Here is a 19038-nt window from a genome sequence, read left to right on the forward strand (position 1 = left end):
GGTGAAAAAATGTTCGTTCTCCCATTTCTAAATAATGGGGTTGTCGGGGTGACGTAAATGCTAGTAAGAAACAAAGCAAAGCTATATGCGGTATATAGGAATAGGACTATGATAATTCATATCTCAAATAAAAATCTGTTTGAATTGACATGATTGGTTAATCTTTTTACATGAATAATAATAAGTTTAAGTTTGAAGTGGAGGAGGGAAAACTTCAGTTAGATTTTGTGGAGAGCGACAGATGAAGGTGATTTATTTTTGTTAGCAAAAATCACGGGCCTGTCGGGAGACCCCACAACGTGATGGGCTACTATTTACCTCATCCACAGCCCGTCAACCAAATTCAAATTCAAATTCTGGCCTATTACCATTAGATGGTTGGATAGAGTATGTATTATAAGATAAAATTTAAAAATTAATAAAAAAATCCTCTAACTTTTCTAATTTAATTAAACACACCAATATATAAATTTTTTATAAAATTATAAAAACACCCCCACTCACTTATAGTGTCAGATTCCAGCCACCATCATCGGAATCTAGTTGAAAAATGACGTTACGACGTAGATCGGTCGGATCTAGCTGGTTGTGCATCGGCACGGCCTTTTCTAGTTAGATCCACTGCGGATCTGATCGGAAAAGCCAGATCGACGAATTACCGACTAGTTCCGATCGTTTCTATGCCGTTGTGATAGATTCCGGCAACTACCGATGGTGGTTGTCAGAATCTAGCAACCATAGATAGATAGGGGTGTTTTTGTTAATTTTAAAATTTTTTTTCTAATGGTGTTTAATTAAATTAATAAACTTAAAGGGTCTAAAAGTAATTAAAAATAAAATAGTATTTTTTAAATAATTAAACATGTATTTTGAGGATAGAATTGGGAATAGAGTATAAAATATTAAAACAAAAAACACCCTAAGCTTTCAGAAAAAGAACCATTTTATGATTATGAATCATATGTATACGCATACACATACACATACAAATACACATATAGATACACATACATATTAAAAGGAATTGTGGAATCTCAATCTGAATCCCCATCACGATGCCTTGTCTTCTATCTGCAACTGTTACTCATGCGCTGCTCACATTACCATTTACCTCCTGTCTCTTCGTGTTGACACCCTGTCACCTTCAAATGGCCCTTTTATCCCCTCCTTTATCTCTATTTTACTGCATTTTATTTGAATCTAAATATCACTGTTACCTTATATATATATATATATATACGGACCCAATTACCCTTCTTTATGCTGAGAAAGTCCATTTCTACTTTTTGTAAAGCTTCTCTTTAATAAATAATAATCCTTAATCTACACTAACCATGTTTACTCATATAATATATTCAACACTCAAACGTCCAAATGACTTGCAACAAGTTACAATGACGTTGAGTAAGTAATTGGCGCAATGTTTCAGTTTTGGAGGTATTTTTAGTTGTCCAATCCAAACATGCTCATCAAACTTGCTCCTTCAACCACTGCTTCCTTCTTGGTTTCTGTAATCAATATAAAAACAATTTTATCAACGACTTCTGAGCTTGGCTGTCCAACATTAGAACTCAAGTTTTATACAAAAAAACCAAAGATTGACATTATAAAATGCCAAAATTTATAGTACACACTAAACACATCGAGCCCCCCCCAATTTGAATAAGTAGACAGAGAGTTGAATTGGGTGAAGGTGAGGAAATATAATGGCTTCTCTAGTGGGTTCTGGGTCTGTGGGGAGTAGCAAGTTAAATCCTGAAAGCAAATGGAAAACCATCACACAAAAACGTTAAACCTTACAACCTATCCACTACTATTTGCTTATAAAAACACTCACCACCTAACCAGAGGCATTAAACAAGATATTCATCAGGCAGTTGACAGGTTCAGCTACTCACTAATTTGATAACACAAGCCACCTCCTCCCATTTTATCCATAACTTGTTTTTGTGAACTTCCTATAATAACTTATTCATTAAACGTTCTTCATCTTGTTTATCTCGTAAAGTTTGTATTTCTCGTGCAGCATCTTTTGTTTCCAAAAAAAAATATATATATATATATATATCATAGGGGCATTATGGGTAGTTAGTGTGTTGTCTGTGGCTTTAGCCTTTAGGCATTACATTATTTTAAGATTTTGTCTGTCACAAAACATGAAGTGGAACATAATTACAGAAGGCCCATTCTTGGGGTGGTTTTGATTTGAGAAAGCAAATCCATCTCCACATTATTTTACTTTAAACACAAATTGAAATGAAAGTCTGTTTCAGGCATTATTTCGTTGATGTACTTCTCCATGCTTTCCTTTTCTCTAATCTTAATCTAATGGGGTCGCTTGTTTTCTCTTTGTAACTCTCAAGTTTTTAAGAAAAGTAAGAGGCAGAAGCGCCAGCTTCCTTAAAGTTGAAGCTTTTATTATTTGATACATTGAAATGGGTTTTAACAGACCTCAAAAGGTAGCTAATGGAGTTTCAACCAGATGGGTTTCTCTTCTCTGCTTTGCTAGTTTCTTCTTGGGTGTTCTTGTTATCAACAGGTTCTTTTCTTTATTTCTCTCTCTTCTCAATGCTCAAGATCTTGTCTTTTGCTGATCACCTCTTAGATTAGCTTTAATACCTTTCAATACTGTTGCTTTATTTTTTGCTGCCTGTTGCTTTTCTTTTTCAACAATTTTATTCCTGTTCTTTTTTGGATGTACTGGAGAATCTCTGGTTGTCTGATACAGATTCACGAGCAAAATGCAATAGTTCCTAATAGTTTGGCCTTGTTTTCTCTTCTGGACTTTAAGTCGGTGTTCAAAATTGGGACTTTGTTGTTCTGTGTTAATAACTTTGTTTTAAGTTACTCTCTCTATCTCTCATACGAAGATACATGAATTGTTAAACAATGGGAATAGTTGGAGTGAGACCTCTGGGGTTGATTGGTACTAGATTTGGACGATTCATTTATTCTGGTGGTGTGATTTCATGGATATTGTGATACAGGCTTTGGACACTGAGAGATTTTTCTCATTTAGTTTGTAATTATCCAATGTGGGGGATTTGTTTGCCGCATTACCTTAGAAAATTAATTTCATGATCTGAGCAGGGGATGTTGCTCCGGTTGGAGCTTCACCAATAATAAGGATTCAAGTGGCCTACCCCATTAATTTGGTGAAGCATTGGTTAAATTGTAGGGAGTTCAAAACCCTACTGATGGCCTTGCAAATGTGAGTGAAACTTGTGTTATAGCTTCAGAATGGATAGCCATTACGATGATCTATAAGCTAATGGCAACTAACTGAAGAGATTTGCTTGAATATAGGGTATGTATCTCTAGGAAGGAATCTAACTGTCATTGGGGGTTTTCTGGATCTTATACATAACTTGGCTATGAAGATGAATGTGATATGAGATTAGTGTACATTTGCTGACCATATTCCCCAGGCCATTTTCGACTGAAGTTTTTAATGGAGTTGAAGATGACAATCTATTATATCAGCGCAAGTGCTTCCTTATTCAAGTTGATGGTAGAAACTGTAGCCATTGTTATTTGATAAGTGACCAAATTATATTGATGAATTCATTTGATACTAAATAAAGCACGTTAAGAGAAAATGTTAACAAAATCAGAATCGCCAGAGAAACATATTGGCCTGTCAAATTTCTGATACTTGAATCAATTATTGAGAAACTAAGTTCCATAGCTGATGAACAGGTGCTATGCTGATGTCCTTGATGAAGGATTTCTGTATTGTCTTAGAAAACAATATTTTTTTTTAATGAAAGTAGAGTCTTTATAAACCCAAAAAAAAAAAGATAAGTGTATTCATTTTGGAGTCTGGTAACACCATTTTCTGGACTACAAGATAAAGATTTATGCAGTCCATAGAACGAAAAAGAACTATTCGGGTATAGAATCACAATGAATGATATGAACAGAGTAGTTCTGTTTCCGATGAACAATTCAAGATAATGCCAACTTGTGCCAAACATGTCATTCTTGCTTGTTCAAATCCCCAGTATTTGACTATAGCATAAAAAGTCATTTAAAGTTAAATGTTCTGATTGGCCACACACCATTACACACTAGCGGTTACTCCTTTTCCATTTATGTGATCTTAGTTTACTAGCATTATTACCTTTCTATATGTATTTCCACTAACAAGTTACTTATACCTATTTGATAGATTTTGGGCTGTTCCTGATCCAATCAAAAGGGATGACGAGGCTTCATCTTTAAAGAAGCATCATTCAGAATTACTGCACCCAACAGTTAATTGTGAGAAGAAGGCAAGTACAAGTTTATCCTCGTTATCATAAGCTAAACTGAGTATTAGTAACACATTTTCATAATTTGTGTATGTTACTACAGGATGCTTCTGTCCAGGCAGGGGACATTCTTTCTCAAGTTTCTCAAACTCATGATGTTATCATGTAAGTTTATTATCCTGCTGACTAGTTACATTAAAGGATTTTGGATCACTTTTCTACTTCTATCAATACTTTATTTGTAATCCTTTTCAAACTTTGAACTGAAACCCCCAGGTGAGGCTGGGTACATAAAATTTATCGTTAAGTCTAAGATGGTTCATTTGATACATCTTTCAGGACATTGGACAAAACAATCTCCTCGTTGGAGATGCAACTGGCAGCCGCTAGGGCTGCCAAAGGTGATAATGAGGAAGGATCTCCAGCAGTTACAAAATCAGGAAATGAAAAATTAAAGGAACGCCAGAAGGTTTTCTTTGTTATGGGAGTCATTACTGCATTCAGCAGTAGAAAGCGAAGAGATTCAATTAGAGAAACTTGGATGCCTAAAGGTTTAATACAGAATTATTAACTGTTCTCCACATGTACATATTTATTAGTAGTTACTGAAATTAGATATTAAATACAATCTTTATTGGCTATTTTTGTTAGGAGAGGAATTAAAGAAGTTGGAGAAAGAGAAGGGAATAATAATGCGGTTTGTTATAGGACACAGGTTGGTTTGCTTGACATTGCAAATGCTTGTTATACTGTTAGCTTACCTCATAATGATAGTTTGGATGAAATATTATAGTTAATTTCTGTGGTCGTCAGTGCAACTCCAGGTGGTGTTTTGGATCGTGCTATTGATGCAGAGGATGAGCAGCATAAGGATTTCCTACGACTGGTATGTTTACTTTTTAGATTCTGGGTGCCTGGTTGAGCCTTATCTCTATTCACAAGGCATGCTATATAGTATACACAATAAAGATCATTAAAACCATTAAATTAGTCACCCTCACCACCTTAACCTGCTCCTCCAAGCCCCCTTCTGATTTGGTAGTTCTTGTTTCATTACATGATTACAACAATCTTTTCATCATCCAAAGGGAAGAAAAAGCATTTTTAATTTGGTCAAGAAGCTAATCACTATTAGAAAACAAATTGAAATGACATTAGTAGATGGAAAATGGTTTTGGTTGTAATTTTAGCCAATTCAGCCTCAAAAACTGGGAAAAATTGTCAGATTGATGTTTCAAATTAAAACAAGATCTAGTGTAAAACATTTTTGTGCTTTTTCAAAGTGATAAGACCAAACTATGAGACACTCATAAAACTTATACAGAGTTACTATTATTCTTTTTGCAGAATCATATAGAAGGTTATCACGAACTGTCATCGAAAACCCAATTATACTTTTCAACAGCTGTTGCTAAGTGGGATGCTGACTTCTACATAAAAGTTGATGATGATGTGCATGTGAATCTGGGTTAGTGTATCTGTATTTTTAAAATCTTCTTCTCAACTTAGAAAAGAGCATGAATAGTTTGATTTCATGTTCAGCAAATTATTTTGAACATTTAACAGGCATGGTTGGTTCTACATTGGCACGACATAGGTCAAAACCCCGTGTTTATATTGGTTGTATGAAATCCGGACCTGTCCTGGCTCAAAAGTAAGGAGTCAAATTTTCAATTTTGTGAATTCTTTCTGGTCATCCCTTAAAGATATTATTTATCTGATATACATTTGGGTATAATATGTAGAGGGGTCAAGTACCATGAACCAGAATATTGGAAATTTGGTGAGGAGGGAAATAAGTATTTTAGGCATGCGACAGGACAAATATATGCAATCTCCAAAGATTTGGCCACCTACATTTCTGTAAACCGGTTAGCATCAGTCTGTTCTTATTACTGGAGCCACTATTAATTGTTTATGCTTTACTCTCTAGGCATGTACTTTATAGCTATGTGATAAAAATGTCTGTGGATTCTTGGTGTATTCTCTATAAATTGGTTGTTTTTTTTTTTTTTTTTTTTTTCTCTTATTATTAATTATTTATGACTTCACTTTTAGGCATATACTCCATAAATATGCAAATGAAGACGTGTCTTTGGGATCTTGGTTTATTGGTCTTGATGTTGAGCACATTGATGACCGAAGCCTTTGTTGTGGGACTGCCCCTGGTAAGATACCTGCTAATTTTCTCTGGTTTATTTATGCTAAAGTTCTTTTTCTTGTTTTTAAGTTGTCTGATCATATTAATGTTTTCTTTTTGGTTTTTAGATTGTGAATGGAAGGCTCAAGCAGGGAATCCTTGTGCTGCTTCATTTGACTGGACCTGCAGTGGCATCTGCAAGTCTGTAGAGAGAATGGAGGAGGTACACCAGCGCTGTGGGGAGGGCGATGAAGCTATCTGGCATACCAGTTTCTGAAGCCTCCCCGCTGGTTTGTAACATATTTGTGTATGTTTGATCATAGCCATGGTTCAGACAACACCATCTGCCCGATTTTTGCTTATTAATGCCTCGGGACAGTGTACATGATTAAATTAATTTACTGCACATATGGATTCAAAGTCTGGTAACACCATTTTCTGGACTACAAGATAAAGATTTATGCAGTCCATAGAAAGAAAAAGAACTATTCGGGTGTAGAATCACAATGAATGATATGAACAGAGTAGTTCTGTTTCCGATGAACAATTCAATATAATGCCAACTTGTGCCAGACATGTCATTCTTGCTTGTTCAAATCCCTAGTATTTGACTATAGCATAAAAAGTCATTTAAAGTTAAATGTTCTGATTAGCCACACACCATTACACACTAGCGGTTACTCCTTTTCCATTTATGTGATCTTAGTTTACTAGCATTATTACCTTTCTATATGTATTTCCACTAACAAGTTACTTATACCTATTTGATAGATTTTGGGCTGTTCCTGATCCAATCAAAAGGGATGACGAGGCTTCATCTTTAAAGAAGCATCATTCAGAATTACTGCACCCAACAGTTAATTGTGAGAAGAAGGCAAGTACAAGTTTATCCTCGTTATCATAAGCTAAACTGAGTATTAGTAACACATTTTCATAATTTGTGTATGTTACTACAGGATGCTTCTGTCCAGGCAGGGGACATTCTTTCTCAAGTTTCTCAAACTCATGATGTTATCATGTAAGTTTATTATCCTGCTGACTAGTTACATTAAAGGATTTTGGATCACTTTTCTACTTCTATCAATACTTTGTTTGTAATCGTTTTCAAACTTTGAACTGAAACCCCCAGGTGAGGCTGGGTACATAAAATTTATCGTTAAGTCTAAGATGGTTCATTTGATACATCTTTCAGGACATTGGACAAAACAATCTCCTCGTTGGAGATGCAACTGGCAGCCGCTAGGGCTGCCAAAGGTGATAATGAGGAAGGATCTCCAGCAGTTACAAAATCAGGAAATGAAAAATTAAAGGAACGCCAGAAGGTTTTCTTTGTTATGGGAGTCATTACTGCATTCAGCAGTAGAAAGCGAAGAGATTCAATTAGAGAAACTTGGATGCCTAAAGGTTTAATACAGAATTATTAACTGTTCTCCACATGTACATATCATTAGTAGTTGCTGAAATTAGATATTAAATACAATCTTTATTGGCTATTTTTGTTAGGAGAGGAATTAAAGAAGTTGGAGCAAGAGAAGGGAATAATAATGCGGTTTGTTATAGGACACAGGTTGGTTTGCTTGACATTGCAAATGCTTGTTATACTGTTAGCTTACCTCATAATGATAGTTTGGATGAAATATTATAGTTAATTTCTGTGGTCGTCAGTGCAACTCCAGGTGGTGTTTTGGATCGTGCTATTGATGCAGAGGATGAGCAGCATAAGGATTTCCTACGACTGGTATGTTTACTTTTTAGATTCTGGGTGCCTGGTTGAGCCTTATCTCTATTCACAAGGCATGCTATATAGTATACACAATAAAGATCATTAAAACCATTAAATTAGTCACCCTCACCACCTTAACCTGCTCCTCCAAGCCCCCTTCTGATTTGGTAGTTCTTGTTTCATTACATGATTACAACAATCTTTTCATCATCCAAAGGGAAGAAAAAGCATTTTTAATTTGGTCAAGAAGCTAATCACTATTAGAAAACAAATTGAAATGACATTAGTAGATGGAAAATGGTTTTGGTTGTAATTTTAGCCAATTCAGCCTCAAAAACTGGGAAAAATTGTCAGATTGATGTTTCAAATTAAAACAAGATCTAGTGTAAAACATTTTTGTGCTTTTTCAAAGTGATAAGACCAAACTATGAGACACTCATAAAACTTATACAGAGTTACTATTATTCTTTTTGCAGAATCATATAGAAGGTTATCACGAACTGTCATCGAAAACCCAATTATACTTTTCAACAGCTGTTGCTAAGTGGGATGCTGACTTCTACATAAAAGTTGATGATGATGTGCATGTGAATCTGGGTTAGTGTATCTGTATTTTTAAAATCTTCTTCTCAACTTAGAAAAGAGCATGAATAGTTTGATTTCATGTTCAGCAAATTATTTTGAACATTTAACAGGCATGGTTGGTTCTACATTGGCACGACATAGGTCAAAACCCCGTGTTTATATTGGTTGTATGAAATCCGGACCTGTCCTGGCTCAAAAGTAAGGAGTCAAATTTTCAATTTTGTGAATTCTTTCTGGTCATCCCTTAAAGATATTATTTATCTGATATACATTTGGGTATAATATGTAGAGGGGTCAAGTACCATGAACCAGAATATTGGAAATTTGGTGAGGAGGGAAATAAGTATTTTAGGCATGCGACAGGACAAATATATGCAATCTCCAAAGATTTGGCCACCTACATTTCTGTAAACCGGTTAGCATCAGTCTGTTCTTATTACTGGAGCCACTATTAATTGTTTATGCTTTACTCTCTAGGCATGTACTTTATAGCTATGTGATAAAAATGTCTGTGGATTCTTGGTGTATTCTCTATAAATTGGTTGTTTTTTTTTTTTTTTTTTTTTTCTCTTATTATTAATTATTTATGACTTCACTTTTAGGCATATACTCCATAAATATGCAAATGAAGACGTGTCTTTGGGATCTTGGTTTATTGGTCTTGATGTTGAGCACATTGATGACCGAAGCCTTTGTTGTGGGACTGCCCCTGGTAAGATACCTGCTAATTTTCTCTGGTTTATTTATGCTAAAGTTCTTTTTCTTGTTTTTAAGTTGTCTGATCATATTAATGTTTTCTTTTTGGTTTTTAGATTGTGAATGGAAGGCTCAAGCAGGGAATCCTTGTGCTGCTTCATTTGACTGGACCTGCAGTGGCATCTGCAAGTCTGTAGAGAGAATGGAGGAGGTACACCAGCGCTGTGGGGAGGGCGATGAAGCTATCTGGCATACCAGTTTCTGAAGCCTCCCCGCTGGTTTGTAACATATTTGTGTATGTTTGATCAAAGCCATGGTTCAGACAACACCATCTGCCCGATTTTTGCTTATTAATGCCTCGGGACAGTGTACATGATTAAATTAATTTACTGCACATATGGATTCTCATTTCAGGAAAAAAAAAAAAAAAAATGATGAAAATCTTATAGTTTCAAGGTTTACAGTTTTTAATTTTCATAACCGCGATATCAAGAAAAGTTGGCAAATGTTTTCCGATGTAATTAGTCACATTTAGCTTTCAGCCAATGCATACATAAAATCTTGTTCATTATCGTTATCCGCTGTCTAATGGTTGGTTTATGAAAACTACATGGACCTTCTACCTCATACTCTAGACGAACCTAGATATCAGCCGTGTGTGACTGCACAATGGATCAAGCACTTTAATTGAGAAATTATTTATGTATGATAATCAAGAAGTAATCAAATTCTGGCAAACTTTGACAACCATTATGTGGATGTGGGTGTTTCTGTATCTCATCAACGCTGTTTGGAAGCCCGTCTGAAGGGTAATTTTCAACTTTTTTGTGCTATGAAATCAACAGTTTACAGTAAAAAGGGCCTAAACATTTTAAGCATGTAATGTAATATACACCGAGGAGTTAAATTGTGCCAAAAGAATTGATGCAATCTCATTAAAACTTGTACTCAACAAAGTAGTCCAAGGCAAAGCCAACATGTAAAACATGTTAACATATTTGATGGAGAAATAAATGAGAGTGGGACGGGTCTGAGATCAGTATAGCAGCCGGAATTTTGAGAAAAAGACACAGATTCTAACCAAACAGATCATCTCAATGAATTATGAAAGATTGAAAATGATGTTGATAACATATAAAAGTGGACCATGTTTCAGGTAAAACTCCAAAAGTAGACCCCTCTTCTCTTCACCGTCATCTAGAAACAGGCCCTCTATTTGATACAAGTCCTTTTTTATTAAAGCTTTTTGAAGCTTCCCATCGACCCCATTTCACATTAGTTAAGAAATTATTGTTAATTCATGGATATAACTCTCTTTCTCTCTCTGAAGTCAAAGAAAAAGCTAGATCAATGTTCTTGTTTAGAAAGAGAACACCGAGTGCATACCACAAACAGAAAATACATGACGAAAACATGTAGTTAATGAATAAATAATTTCATTAGTGGTCGGTCCAGTTTATGAGCATTACTTGAGCCACCTAATTAAACAATCCCCTGTTGGTTTCTGGACCACTAGTTTAGCACACCATTTCATTGTTCATATGCACGCGAGCTTGCAGAAGATCAGCAGCTTGTCACCAGAAAGTTTAGGCTCTACCATATTCATTGCTCAATTAAAAAAAGAAAAACCCATGTGGGTGTTTTGTTTATCTAGTCTTTATGGATAGAATCCATGGACAATCAAACAAAAGCACCATGTGCTTCATACGAGTCATGATTTCCACCTTGATGGGTGTGTTTTAGCAAAAGAGGCTATTTGAAAGGGAGTTTGTTGAAGTAAACTGATGAAAGTAATCCCCATTTTACGTAAACCAATAGCAATTCTTTTGAACTTGTCCACCTTAACTCACAAATACGCAAGTTTTAAATGCCAAAATATAAGGGAGACTAGATTGCAATTATTTCTGGCCACATACTACAATGAACGTGATAGTTTTCAATACATATAAGTATTTTACCCAAAAAGAAACCGTGAAAATAAAGCCTGTTGGTTTGACAACATGAAACCCAGAAAAAGTCACATATTTATAAGTTACAGAAATATTTCTAAATCAAAATCGTTGAAATTTTCCTCTTGTTGAATATTATTTGAGTAATTTGACCTTTTTATTCAATAATATGACTATAGGGGTCCAAGCTTGAACAGTCAACTCAATTGTCTAATTAGTTTAGTTAAGAAGAGGTTATCACAACTAATTAATCCTCTCCGCGTTAAAGTATTTGAGTCAATCTAATAGTAGTAGGTGGAGTTTTAAATTAAACTCGTATGGGGTTTGAATTTGAATGTTGAAGGCTTCTTTCTTCATCTTATTTTTCATTCCTCTTCATATTATATTGATAATTTTATACTTTAAAACTCTTAAGTCAATACCCATGAAAATATTTATGTGAATGAAGAAAATAATAAAGAGGAACTGTGGAAAAAAAATAACTACAGGCTGGTGGTGGACGGAGTACAAATATAAGAAGTAAAAAAAAAATTCATAGTGAGAACTGAGAAAACGTGAAAAACGAGAGGAGGAGAACGCGGCGACCACAGAACAGAGACCACAGCATATATATAAAAGACAATAGAGAGAAGTTGTCATTGTAGATCTGAGCACCACGCGATATTAGACATCAATCTCTAAGTCTAAGCCACATTTTCACATACACTAGTTAAACAAAATCTTTTCATATTATATTATATATTACTATCATCATAATAAAACCAAACTATACACTCTGCTTCTGGCCCTACGGTTATCCGAAGAAGACGATTTTCTACCGCTAATCTCACAATCCTTATCCGTATAATCTTGTGTTTCTTTGCTCTGCTACGCTTCTCTTCTGTACCTCCCCATATCTCTTGTTTCTTTATTCATTTTTTTTTTTTTTTTGTTTTTCTTATTATTAAGCCTTTCTGTTGTTAGGGTTATCTTTCTCTCTTATCTCTTTCAAACCCTCGAAGAAGAACGCTGTGCTCACGCTACTACTTCGATTCAATCGAGGGTTTTCTGGGTGTCTCTTCCTATTTGTATATTCCTTATCCTTCGGTTTATTAAATATAATAAATAGCATGGGTTTGACTTCGGTTTTATGGGAGATTTTTAACAAACCCACCATGGGTGATGTTTTAAGAGAGTTGATAATGTTTATCGCACCTTTGTGGATTGCTGTGATTGTTGGGGTATTGGTTGGCTGGGCGTGGAAGCCGAAATGGGTCAATCTGGGTTGTAGAGATTTGGTGGATGCTTCACTTTCCAAGGATTCGAATTCATCTTCTATTGGTTTGGCTTCCATTCCCAGCCTCAACTTTTTGAAGTTTCAGTTGCCCACTTGCATGTCCGGGGTTTCTGATGATGGACTCCAAACGGACGCTTTCAATAACCAATCTACCATCAATCCTGATTGCAGGTTTGTATCCTTTTATTCAATTCTCCGTAATTTTATGGCTCCCTTTTGCTGTATATATATATTTTTAAAGCAAATTATGGTCCCATGATACGGTAAAGATTACAATTTGGGGACGGAATAAGATTATTAAGTCTTATAATATGGAAATGCTTTAGCTTCGTTTCCTTTTATTTGTTTGTTTGTTTAGTCTATAGAACCATTTCATTTTTGTGTATGATACGATAGGAATTATGATTATTAAAGATGAAGTGAGAGTAGGATTTAGATTACAATTTGGGACATTACTTACCAATTGACTTTGTTTCTTCAGTTCGTCGCAGAGGCAAAACTCAGTGCTAGTGACAGAGGATGATTTAGAGCATTTATGTCGGCTTGTTGAGGTGAAAGATGGAGGGCCTTCTTGGATACACATGATGAATCGTTCTACACAGACTATGCGATATGAAGCTTGGCGGAGAGATCCTGAGGTAGCTCTCATTTCTTGAAATTGTGTCAATTTGGGTATTTGGTTTCGTTGAACGAATGCATTCATAAATGAAGGTGAACTATTAATTACTCTCCGTGCTCAGATTTTTGTGATTGATTATATCGTTTTTGATTGATTTACTAGACTGGCCCTCCACAATATCGAAGCAGTACCATCTTTGAGGATGCCACTCCTGAGATGGTGAGGGATTTCTTTTGGGATGATGAATTTCGGTTAAAGTGGGATGACATGCTTGTACATGCCTCTACTTTGGAGGAGTGCCCCACTACTGGAACGATGGTAGTCCAATGGGTGCGCAAGGTCAGGAATTTTTTCTTTCTTCTATATATAGTCTCCTTTTCTCCTTCTTGTGCATGAGATGTCTTAGTTGTGTTGGCTGATATTAAAATATTTTTTTGTGGTACAGTTTCCCTTCTTTTGTAGTGACAGAGAATACATTATAGGCCGTCGGATTTGGGAGTCTGGACGATCATACTACTGTGTAACAAAGGTATGAGAAATGGGAAATTTCTATACTATCTTTGAGCTAAAATTGGTTTAGGAAGTGAAAAAAAACCATCCAATTTACTTTTTCCCTCTAGTAAGAGATCAGCATCTACTTCATCCCAGCTTCTTCATCTACTTCATTTTTGCTTCTTCCTGTTTATCTAGCTATTGATTATGTGATTATCTGGCTCTTCTGTGTACACACAACAAGGTTTCAATATTTACTTACAAGTGTATCCACCGATAATTTTAGGATTTTATTGTGGTTGGAGCTTTTAATTAGGACATATTTAGTCAAACAAAAGTGGCGTATTTAAGAAGCCATATCTTGCTACATGACTTCCCAAGTATGGAGTTTTTTTTCTGACAGCTGTTGTCTCAGTTTCTTATTAGTGCTTCTGTCTCAATTTATCTCCACTTATTCTTCCTCCCATCTAAATAGATACGTATTAGGAACTGGTTTTACCAGTCTTAGTTGTGTGTGTTATTCTGCAGTCACAGCTTTAGTATTCAGTTCCCTTTGCGCTAGTTTCAGTAGGGATTGATTTTTATAACTGTTTTTTCCATCAAATTTGCTGTCTCTGTTTTGTTGATGTACGTTGTTCCGTAAATGACCTGTCTGCTGTTTATCCATGTTTTAGGGAGTACCCTTCCCCTCTGTGCCAAGGCATAACAAACCCAGACGTGTGGATTTGTACTATTCAAGTTGGTGCATTCGTGCAGGTAACTGTTGTCTTATAATGTATTTCAGTTAGAAGTTCTCTATGGTTTTTTGTGTTACAGACATAGAACGCCACTAATATGCCTTCAATTTCCTTCAATAAAGAGAAGAAATTGTATTGGTCCCCTAGCACGGGTGAAAAAAGGGAAAAATCATCTAAAATTTCTCTAAAAAATTGTGGACAAGTGGTAGAAAATTTCTAATACACTGTCTTTTAATGAACAATCAATGTCTAATAAGTACAAATGTGGATGTGAACCAGTTGAATCAGGGAGGGGGGATGGCCAGCTGACTGCATGTGAGGTCTTACTATTCCATCATGAAGACATGGGTATCCCATGGGAAATTGCAAAGCTTGGCGTCCGACAGGGTATGTGGGGAGCTGTCAAGAAGATTGACCCCGGCTTGCGTGCATATCTGAAGGAAAGAGCATCTGCAGCCTCACTCTCACGTTGTGCTTTCATGGCCCAGATCAACACCAAAGTCAGTGCAGACTACCTAAGATCCTTAGACAGTTGCACTAATAATTCATCAGAGGATGAAATGTTAGATTCATCTAAGAAACCAGTAGGAAGGAACATACCTAAGCTTTTAGTTGTTGGTGGGGCAATTGCCCTTGCTTGTAGTCTTGATCGAGGACTCTTGACTAAGGCAGTTATATTTGGAGTAGCCAGAAGGTTTGCAAAAATTGGAAGGAGGTTGTGAATCACAGAGTTTTTTGCATAATTTTAGAGATGCCGGCCAAGTTGCTGCTGCGGTGAAGCGAGAAATTGCAATGATGATTCCCCGCACTTGCCCATCCTTGTGAAAGAGTAGAAAGTTGTATTCTTTTTTTAATATGTTTGACCTGCTTAGCAGCTTCAGATAGAAGAGGGTAAAAAGATCTTACAGTGTATTCTTTTTAATTTGTCAACAAAGGATCTGGTGCTGCAGGAATAACAAGCATATTCATGTTTCTTTACTTTTTCCATTGTTGCACTGTTTGTATATCTATTTTATTTCTTCATTGCATGATGATATGAAGAACAAATCAGGCATAAAGAAGCAACTTCCTTTTTGCAGTATATCTTTTCCGTGATAATCATGCGGACTTATTTAACAATTTTGTAAAATAAGCAAAGGTGCAGAATTCTCTGTTTAATAGTTGCTCATTGAGGGGATTCGGTTAAATTAATTTCTTGGCCTGCTCGAAGTGATAGATAATAAATCATAATATAAAGGAATAATAGGTATCATTGATTGGACACTAAAGTTGCTGTAATCCAGGTTGATCTAGGTTCATGCGTAATCTCTTTCGACATATTCCTGGGAAGCTGTTTTTTGTTACCCATAACACAGAGACATTAGCATTATGCTTTATGTTGCTTAACATTTTCTTGGTTCCCAACCATGCCTGCTTGCTTTTGTATAATCATGCTTCTCAGATGTACAGGAGTTGCGTCTAATTGCAGTATTCTGAAGCCTTTTGTAGTCTTCACTCTTCAGATCAAGTAATTGATCTTCTCTCCCCGTGCATAGGTTAGCAGGTTTCAAAGTCAAATCAATTGCATAGTGAATGTTTCTGCTAAGGGTGCTCATCTGGTTCTGGTCTTAACCTTGTTTTAAGGCGATAATTTTAAAGTAAAGCCTAGCTCCCAACCAACCCGGAAGAAGAAGAGAAATTAAACAAGATATGAGAATTACCAGGTAGTTTTATGTTTTTAGTTTGATATAATTATGGATTCTATTTTATAACAAGTTCAAACAAAAAGATACAATCAAAGAACAAAAGCCAGGATTTGTTACAGGATAATATTGGAGGCTTATTAAAATGAAAATTAGAAGTACAGCACAAGTATCCGGAGGATGCAGTAAAATGAAAATTATAATAAGCAGGAAACAATGACTACAATTGAAAGGACTTCTGACCATTACATATAAACTAGACATGGGCGGTTCCTTCTGTAAATTTGGGATCCTCACATCTGTACTTTCCATCAGGGCCAATTCCAAAGCCTTTTGGGTCAGCAAAAACATTTTCCAATAGCTGACTTCTAGGTGGATGTGGGCTTGCATCTGCAAATTCCACAGAGTCCTCAACCAGCTCATCGATCTTCTTCTCTATGGCTTTTAATTCAGCTTCACTGGCCAGTTTGCTCTCAATCATGTACTTCTTTAAAGCTGTGAGGGGATCTCTAGCAGCATAGTGAGCCTTCTCAGCTGAAAAACAGTAATACAACAGATTTAGTAAGCAGGCAGGACTAGAAAGGGAAAAGGTGACACCATCGTGAATTCGACATAGTCCTAAATTGTAAGACCAAATGATTTAGCATGGATATTAATTTATACATTTAATATCATCAACTACTTTATGTATATTAAGCTAAAATATACATGTAAAAGGATGATATGCCTATAAACACATACATTCAGGGCAGAGAAATTTCAAAACTTTGAATATGTGCAAGAAATAACAAATTTAAACTGGAGCTTTGTCAAAAATTCTTGTAACCGATATTCAATTAGAATCAAGCTACAAAATTGCCCAAGGTTCATATTGATTGAAAGCAACAGTCGTGTTCACAACTCCAATACCATGTCTTAGTGCATTTCTATGAAGTGCAGGACAAAACCAATAGAATATAGACACAACAATAATAAAGAATAAATACGCAAGTAAACCCCTAAAACAGTATAAACACATTTATTTCAACAAAGATGATGATGAATAAAACCAAGTCAACGAAAATTGAAGACTCACAAGGATCACGAAGCTCATCAGGATCAGCCAAAGAGTGTCCTCTAAACCTGTAAGTCTCACATTCAACCAAAGTGGGTCCATCCCCTCTCCTAGCTCTCTCAATGGCCTCTTTAGCTACTTCTCTCACCTTCAAGACATCCATTCCATCTACATGAACACCTGGCATTCCAAAGGCAGGCCCTTTCTTCCATATCTCAGGATCAGAGGTTGCTCTCAAATGCGACATCCCAATTGCCCACAAGTTGTTCTCCACCACAAACACAATAGGCAATTTCCACAATGCCGCCATATTTAAACACTCATAAAACTGTCCATTGTTACAAGTACCATCTCCAAAGAAGGCAACTGTGACATCATCACAATTAGTCTGTTTCAAGGCCTCTCGTTTATACTTCGAAGTAAATGCAGCACCAGTGGCAACAGGAATCCCTTCACCAATGAATGCAAATCCACCAATCAAATTATGTTCTTTAGAGAACATGTGCATGGACCCACCTTGGCCTCTAACACAGCCAGTGGTCCTGCCAAAGAGCTCACTCATCACTTCACGAGCAGGCACTCCTTTACTTAAGGCATGAACGTGGTCTCTGTAAGTACTAACGACAGTGTCTTTTTTAGTCAACAGTTTGATGAAACCAGTGGACACAGCTTCTTGGCCATTGTATAAATGAACAAAGCCAAACATTTTGCCTCTGTAGTACATCTGGGCACACATGTCTTCAAAAGTTCTGCCCAAAACCATGTCTTCACAGAGCTCCAAACCTTCCTCCTTAGTTATTAACTACAAACACAAAATAACAAAATATGTATTAATACAAAAAAGAGAAGAAACAAAAAAAAAACTTAAAGATAAATTAAAACATCGTTGGTGATTAGTTACCAGATTGCCAACAGATGGAGAAGAGTTAAGATGTTTTTGCTTAACATCAGATACAGCAAAGATGTTGGATTGGCGAAGTCTTGGAAGAGGTAAAGTAGAGTTAGTAAGAGGATTGAAACGGAGGTTGCGGGCGGATCCCAGAAAAGGAGTGAGTGAAGGATTATTATTAGTAAAAGAGCGGGGTGTTATGGTGTTGATTGAAGAAGAAAAAGTGGAAGACATGCTTGTAGAAGAAAGAAGAGAGAATTGAGATTGATAACGAGGGGAATGTGTAAGAGAAAGAGAGTAGAAAGAGCGTATAAAGCGGGAGGGAGGGGCGGAGAATGCAAGAAAAAGAAGCACAGTAATGACCGCCTACACAAAGAGAAGCCGAGTGCCAAGTCATCTAACCGACGAATTTATGATTGTTGAACAACACTACGCATAGTGACTCTTTACGTTACCCAATCTGGGCAGGGCTAAATTCTTTTTAGCCGGCCCAACTTTACTTTGAACTAAGACTTAAGCCCAAAAGCTACTAAAAATTTGCCTCTGCAGTCTGCATTGTCGTTAGGTTGATATTTTAAATTGAATAATACTACACATACATCATTCTCATATAATATTTCTTATATAATATTATGTGACAAGATACGATTAGATAAAAATTTAATTTTAACTTTAAATTAACCAATCATATCTTATTACATAATGTTGTATGAGAAATATTATATGAAAATAATGTATATGTAGTATTACTCTTTTAAATTTAAGTAATGCTAGCTTTACTCTCCCTTTTTACTCATTTCTCTTACTCACTCACGTGGTTCCCCCTTTTTACTCATTTCTCTTACTCACTCACGTGGTAGTGGTAGGTGGGTGTAAGAAGAGAGAAAATGGAGTAAGAAGGGAGATTAACATGAGTAAGTAAGAGAAATGAGAGTAAGACTAA

At 36.0% G+C, this 19038-nt stretch overlaps 4 protein-coding genes across 4 annotated transcripts; 3 read left to right on the plus strand and 1 right to left on the minus strand.

Moving 5' to 3' along the window:
• Positions 1-2173: 2173 nt before the first annotated feature.
• LOC116117257 (beta-1,6-galactosyltransferase GALT31A-like) lies at positions 2174-6706 on the plus strand. Its single transcript, XM_031403294.1, has 11 exons — positions 2174-2539; positions 4172-4274; positions 4357-4418; positions 4593-4804; positions 4905-4968; positions 5067-5139; positions 5601-5721; positions 5820-5907; positions 5999-6124; positions 6312-6421; positions 6522-6706. The coding sequence occupies exons 1-11, from the start codon at positions 2436-2438 to the stop codon at positions 6668-6670; spliced, it is 1212 nt and encodes a 403-aa protein (XP_031259154.1). The 5' UTR covers positions 2174-2435; the 3' UTR covers positions 6671-6706.
• Positions 6707-7195: 489 nt separating this feature from the next.
• LOC116117200 (beta-1,6-galactosyltransferase GALT31A) lies at positions 7196-9960 on the plus strand. The gene is made up of 10 exons (XM_031403229.1): positions 7196-7267; positions 7350-7411; positions 7586-7797; positions 7897-7960; positions 8059-8131; positions 8593-8713; positions 8812-8899; positions 8991-9116; positions 9304-9413; positions 9514-9960. Coding segments are annotated over exons 2-10 (945 nt in total). The 5' UTR covers positions 7196-7267; positions 7350-7409; the 3' UTR covers positions 9663-9960.
• A 2495-nt stretch (positions 9961-12455) lies between these two features.
• LOC116117195 lies at positions 12456-15457 on the plus strand. The gene is made up of 6 exons (XM_031403224.1): positions 12456-12793; positions 13104-13260; positions 13404-13580; positions 13687-13770; positions 14408-14489; positions 14750-15457. Exons 1-6 carry the CDS (start codon positions 12456-12458, stop codon positions 15190-15192), a joined length of 1281 nt encoding a protein of 426 aa, XP_031259084.1. The 3' UTR covers positions 15193-15457.
• Positions 15458-16236: 779 nt separating this feature from the next.
• Positions 16237-18660, minus strand: LOC116117249 (pyruvate dehydrogenase E1 component subunit alpha-3, chloroplastic-like). The gene is made up of 3 exons (XM_031403285.1): positions 18108-18660; positions 17228-18008; positions 16237-16686 (listed from the first exon to the last, which is right to left on the minus strand). Exons 1-3 carry the CDS (start codon positions 18327-18329, stop codon positions 16409-16411), a joined length of 1281 nt encoding a protein of 426 aa, XP_031259145.1. The 5' UTR covers positions 18330-18660; the 3' UTR covers positions 16237-16408.
• Positions 18661-19038: the final 378 nt, after the last annotated feature.

Source organism: Pistacia vera, unplaced genomic scaffold (assembly GCF_008641045.1).
Source record: "Pistacia vera cultivar Batoury unplaced genomic scaffold, PisVer_v2 Contig800, whole genome shotgun sequence".
NCBI lineage: Eukaryota > Viridiplantae > Streptophyta > Magnoliopsida > Sapindales > Anacardiaceae > Pistacia > Pistacia vera.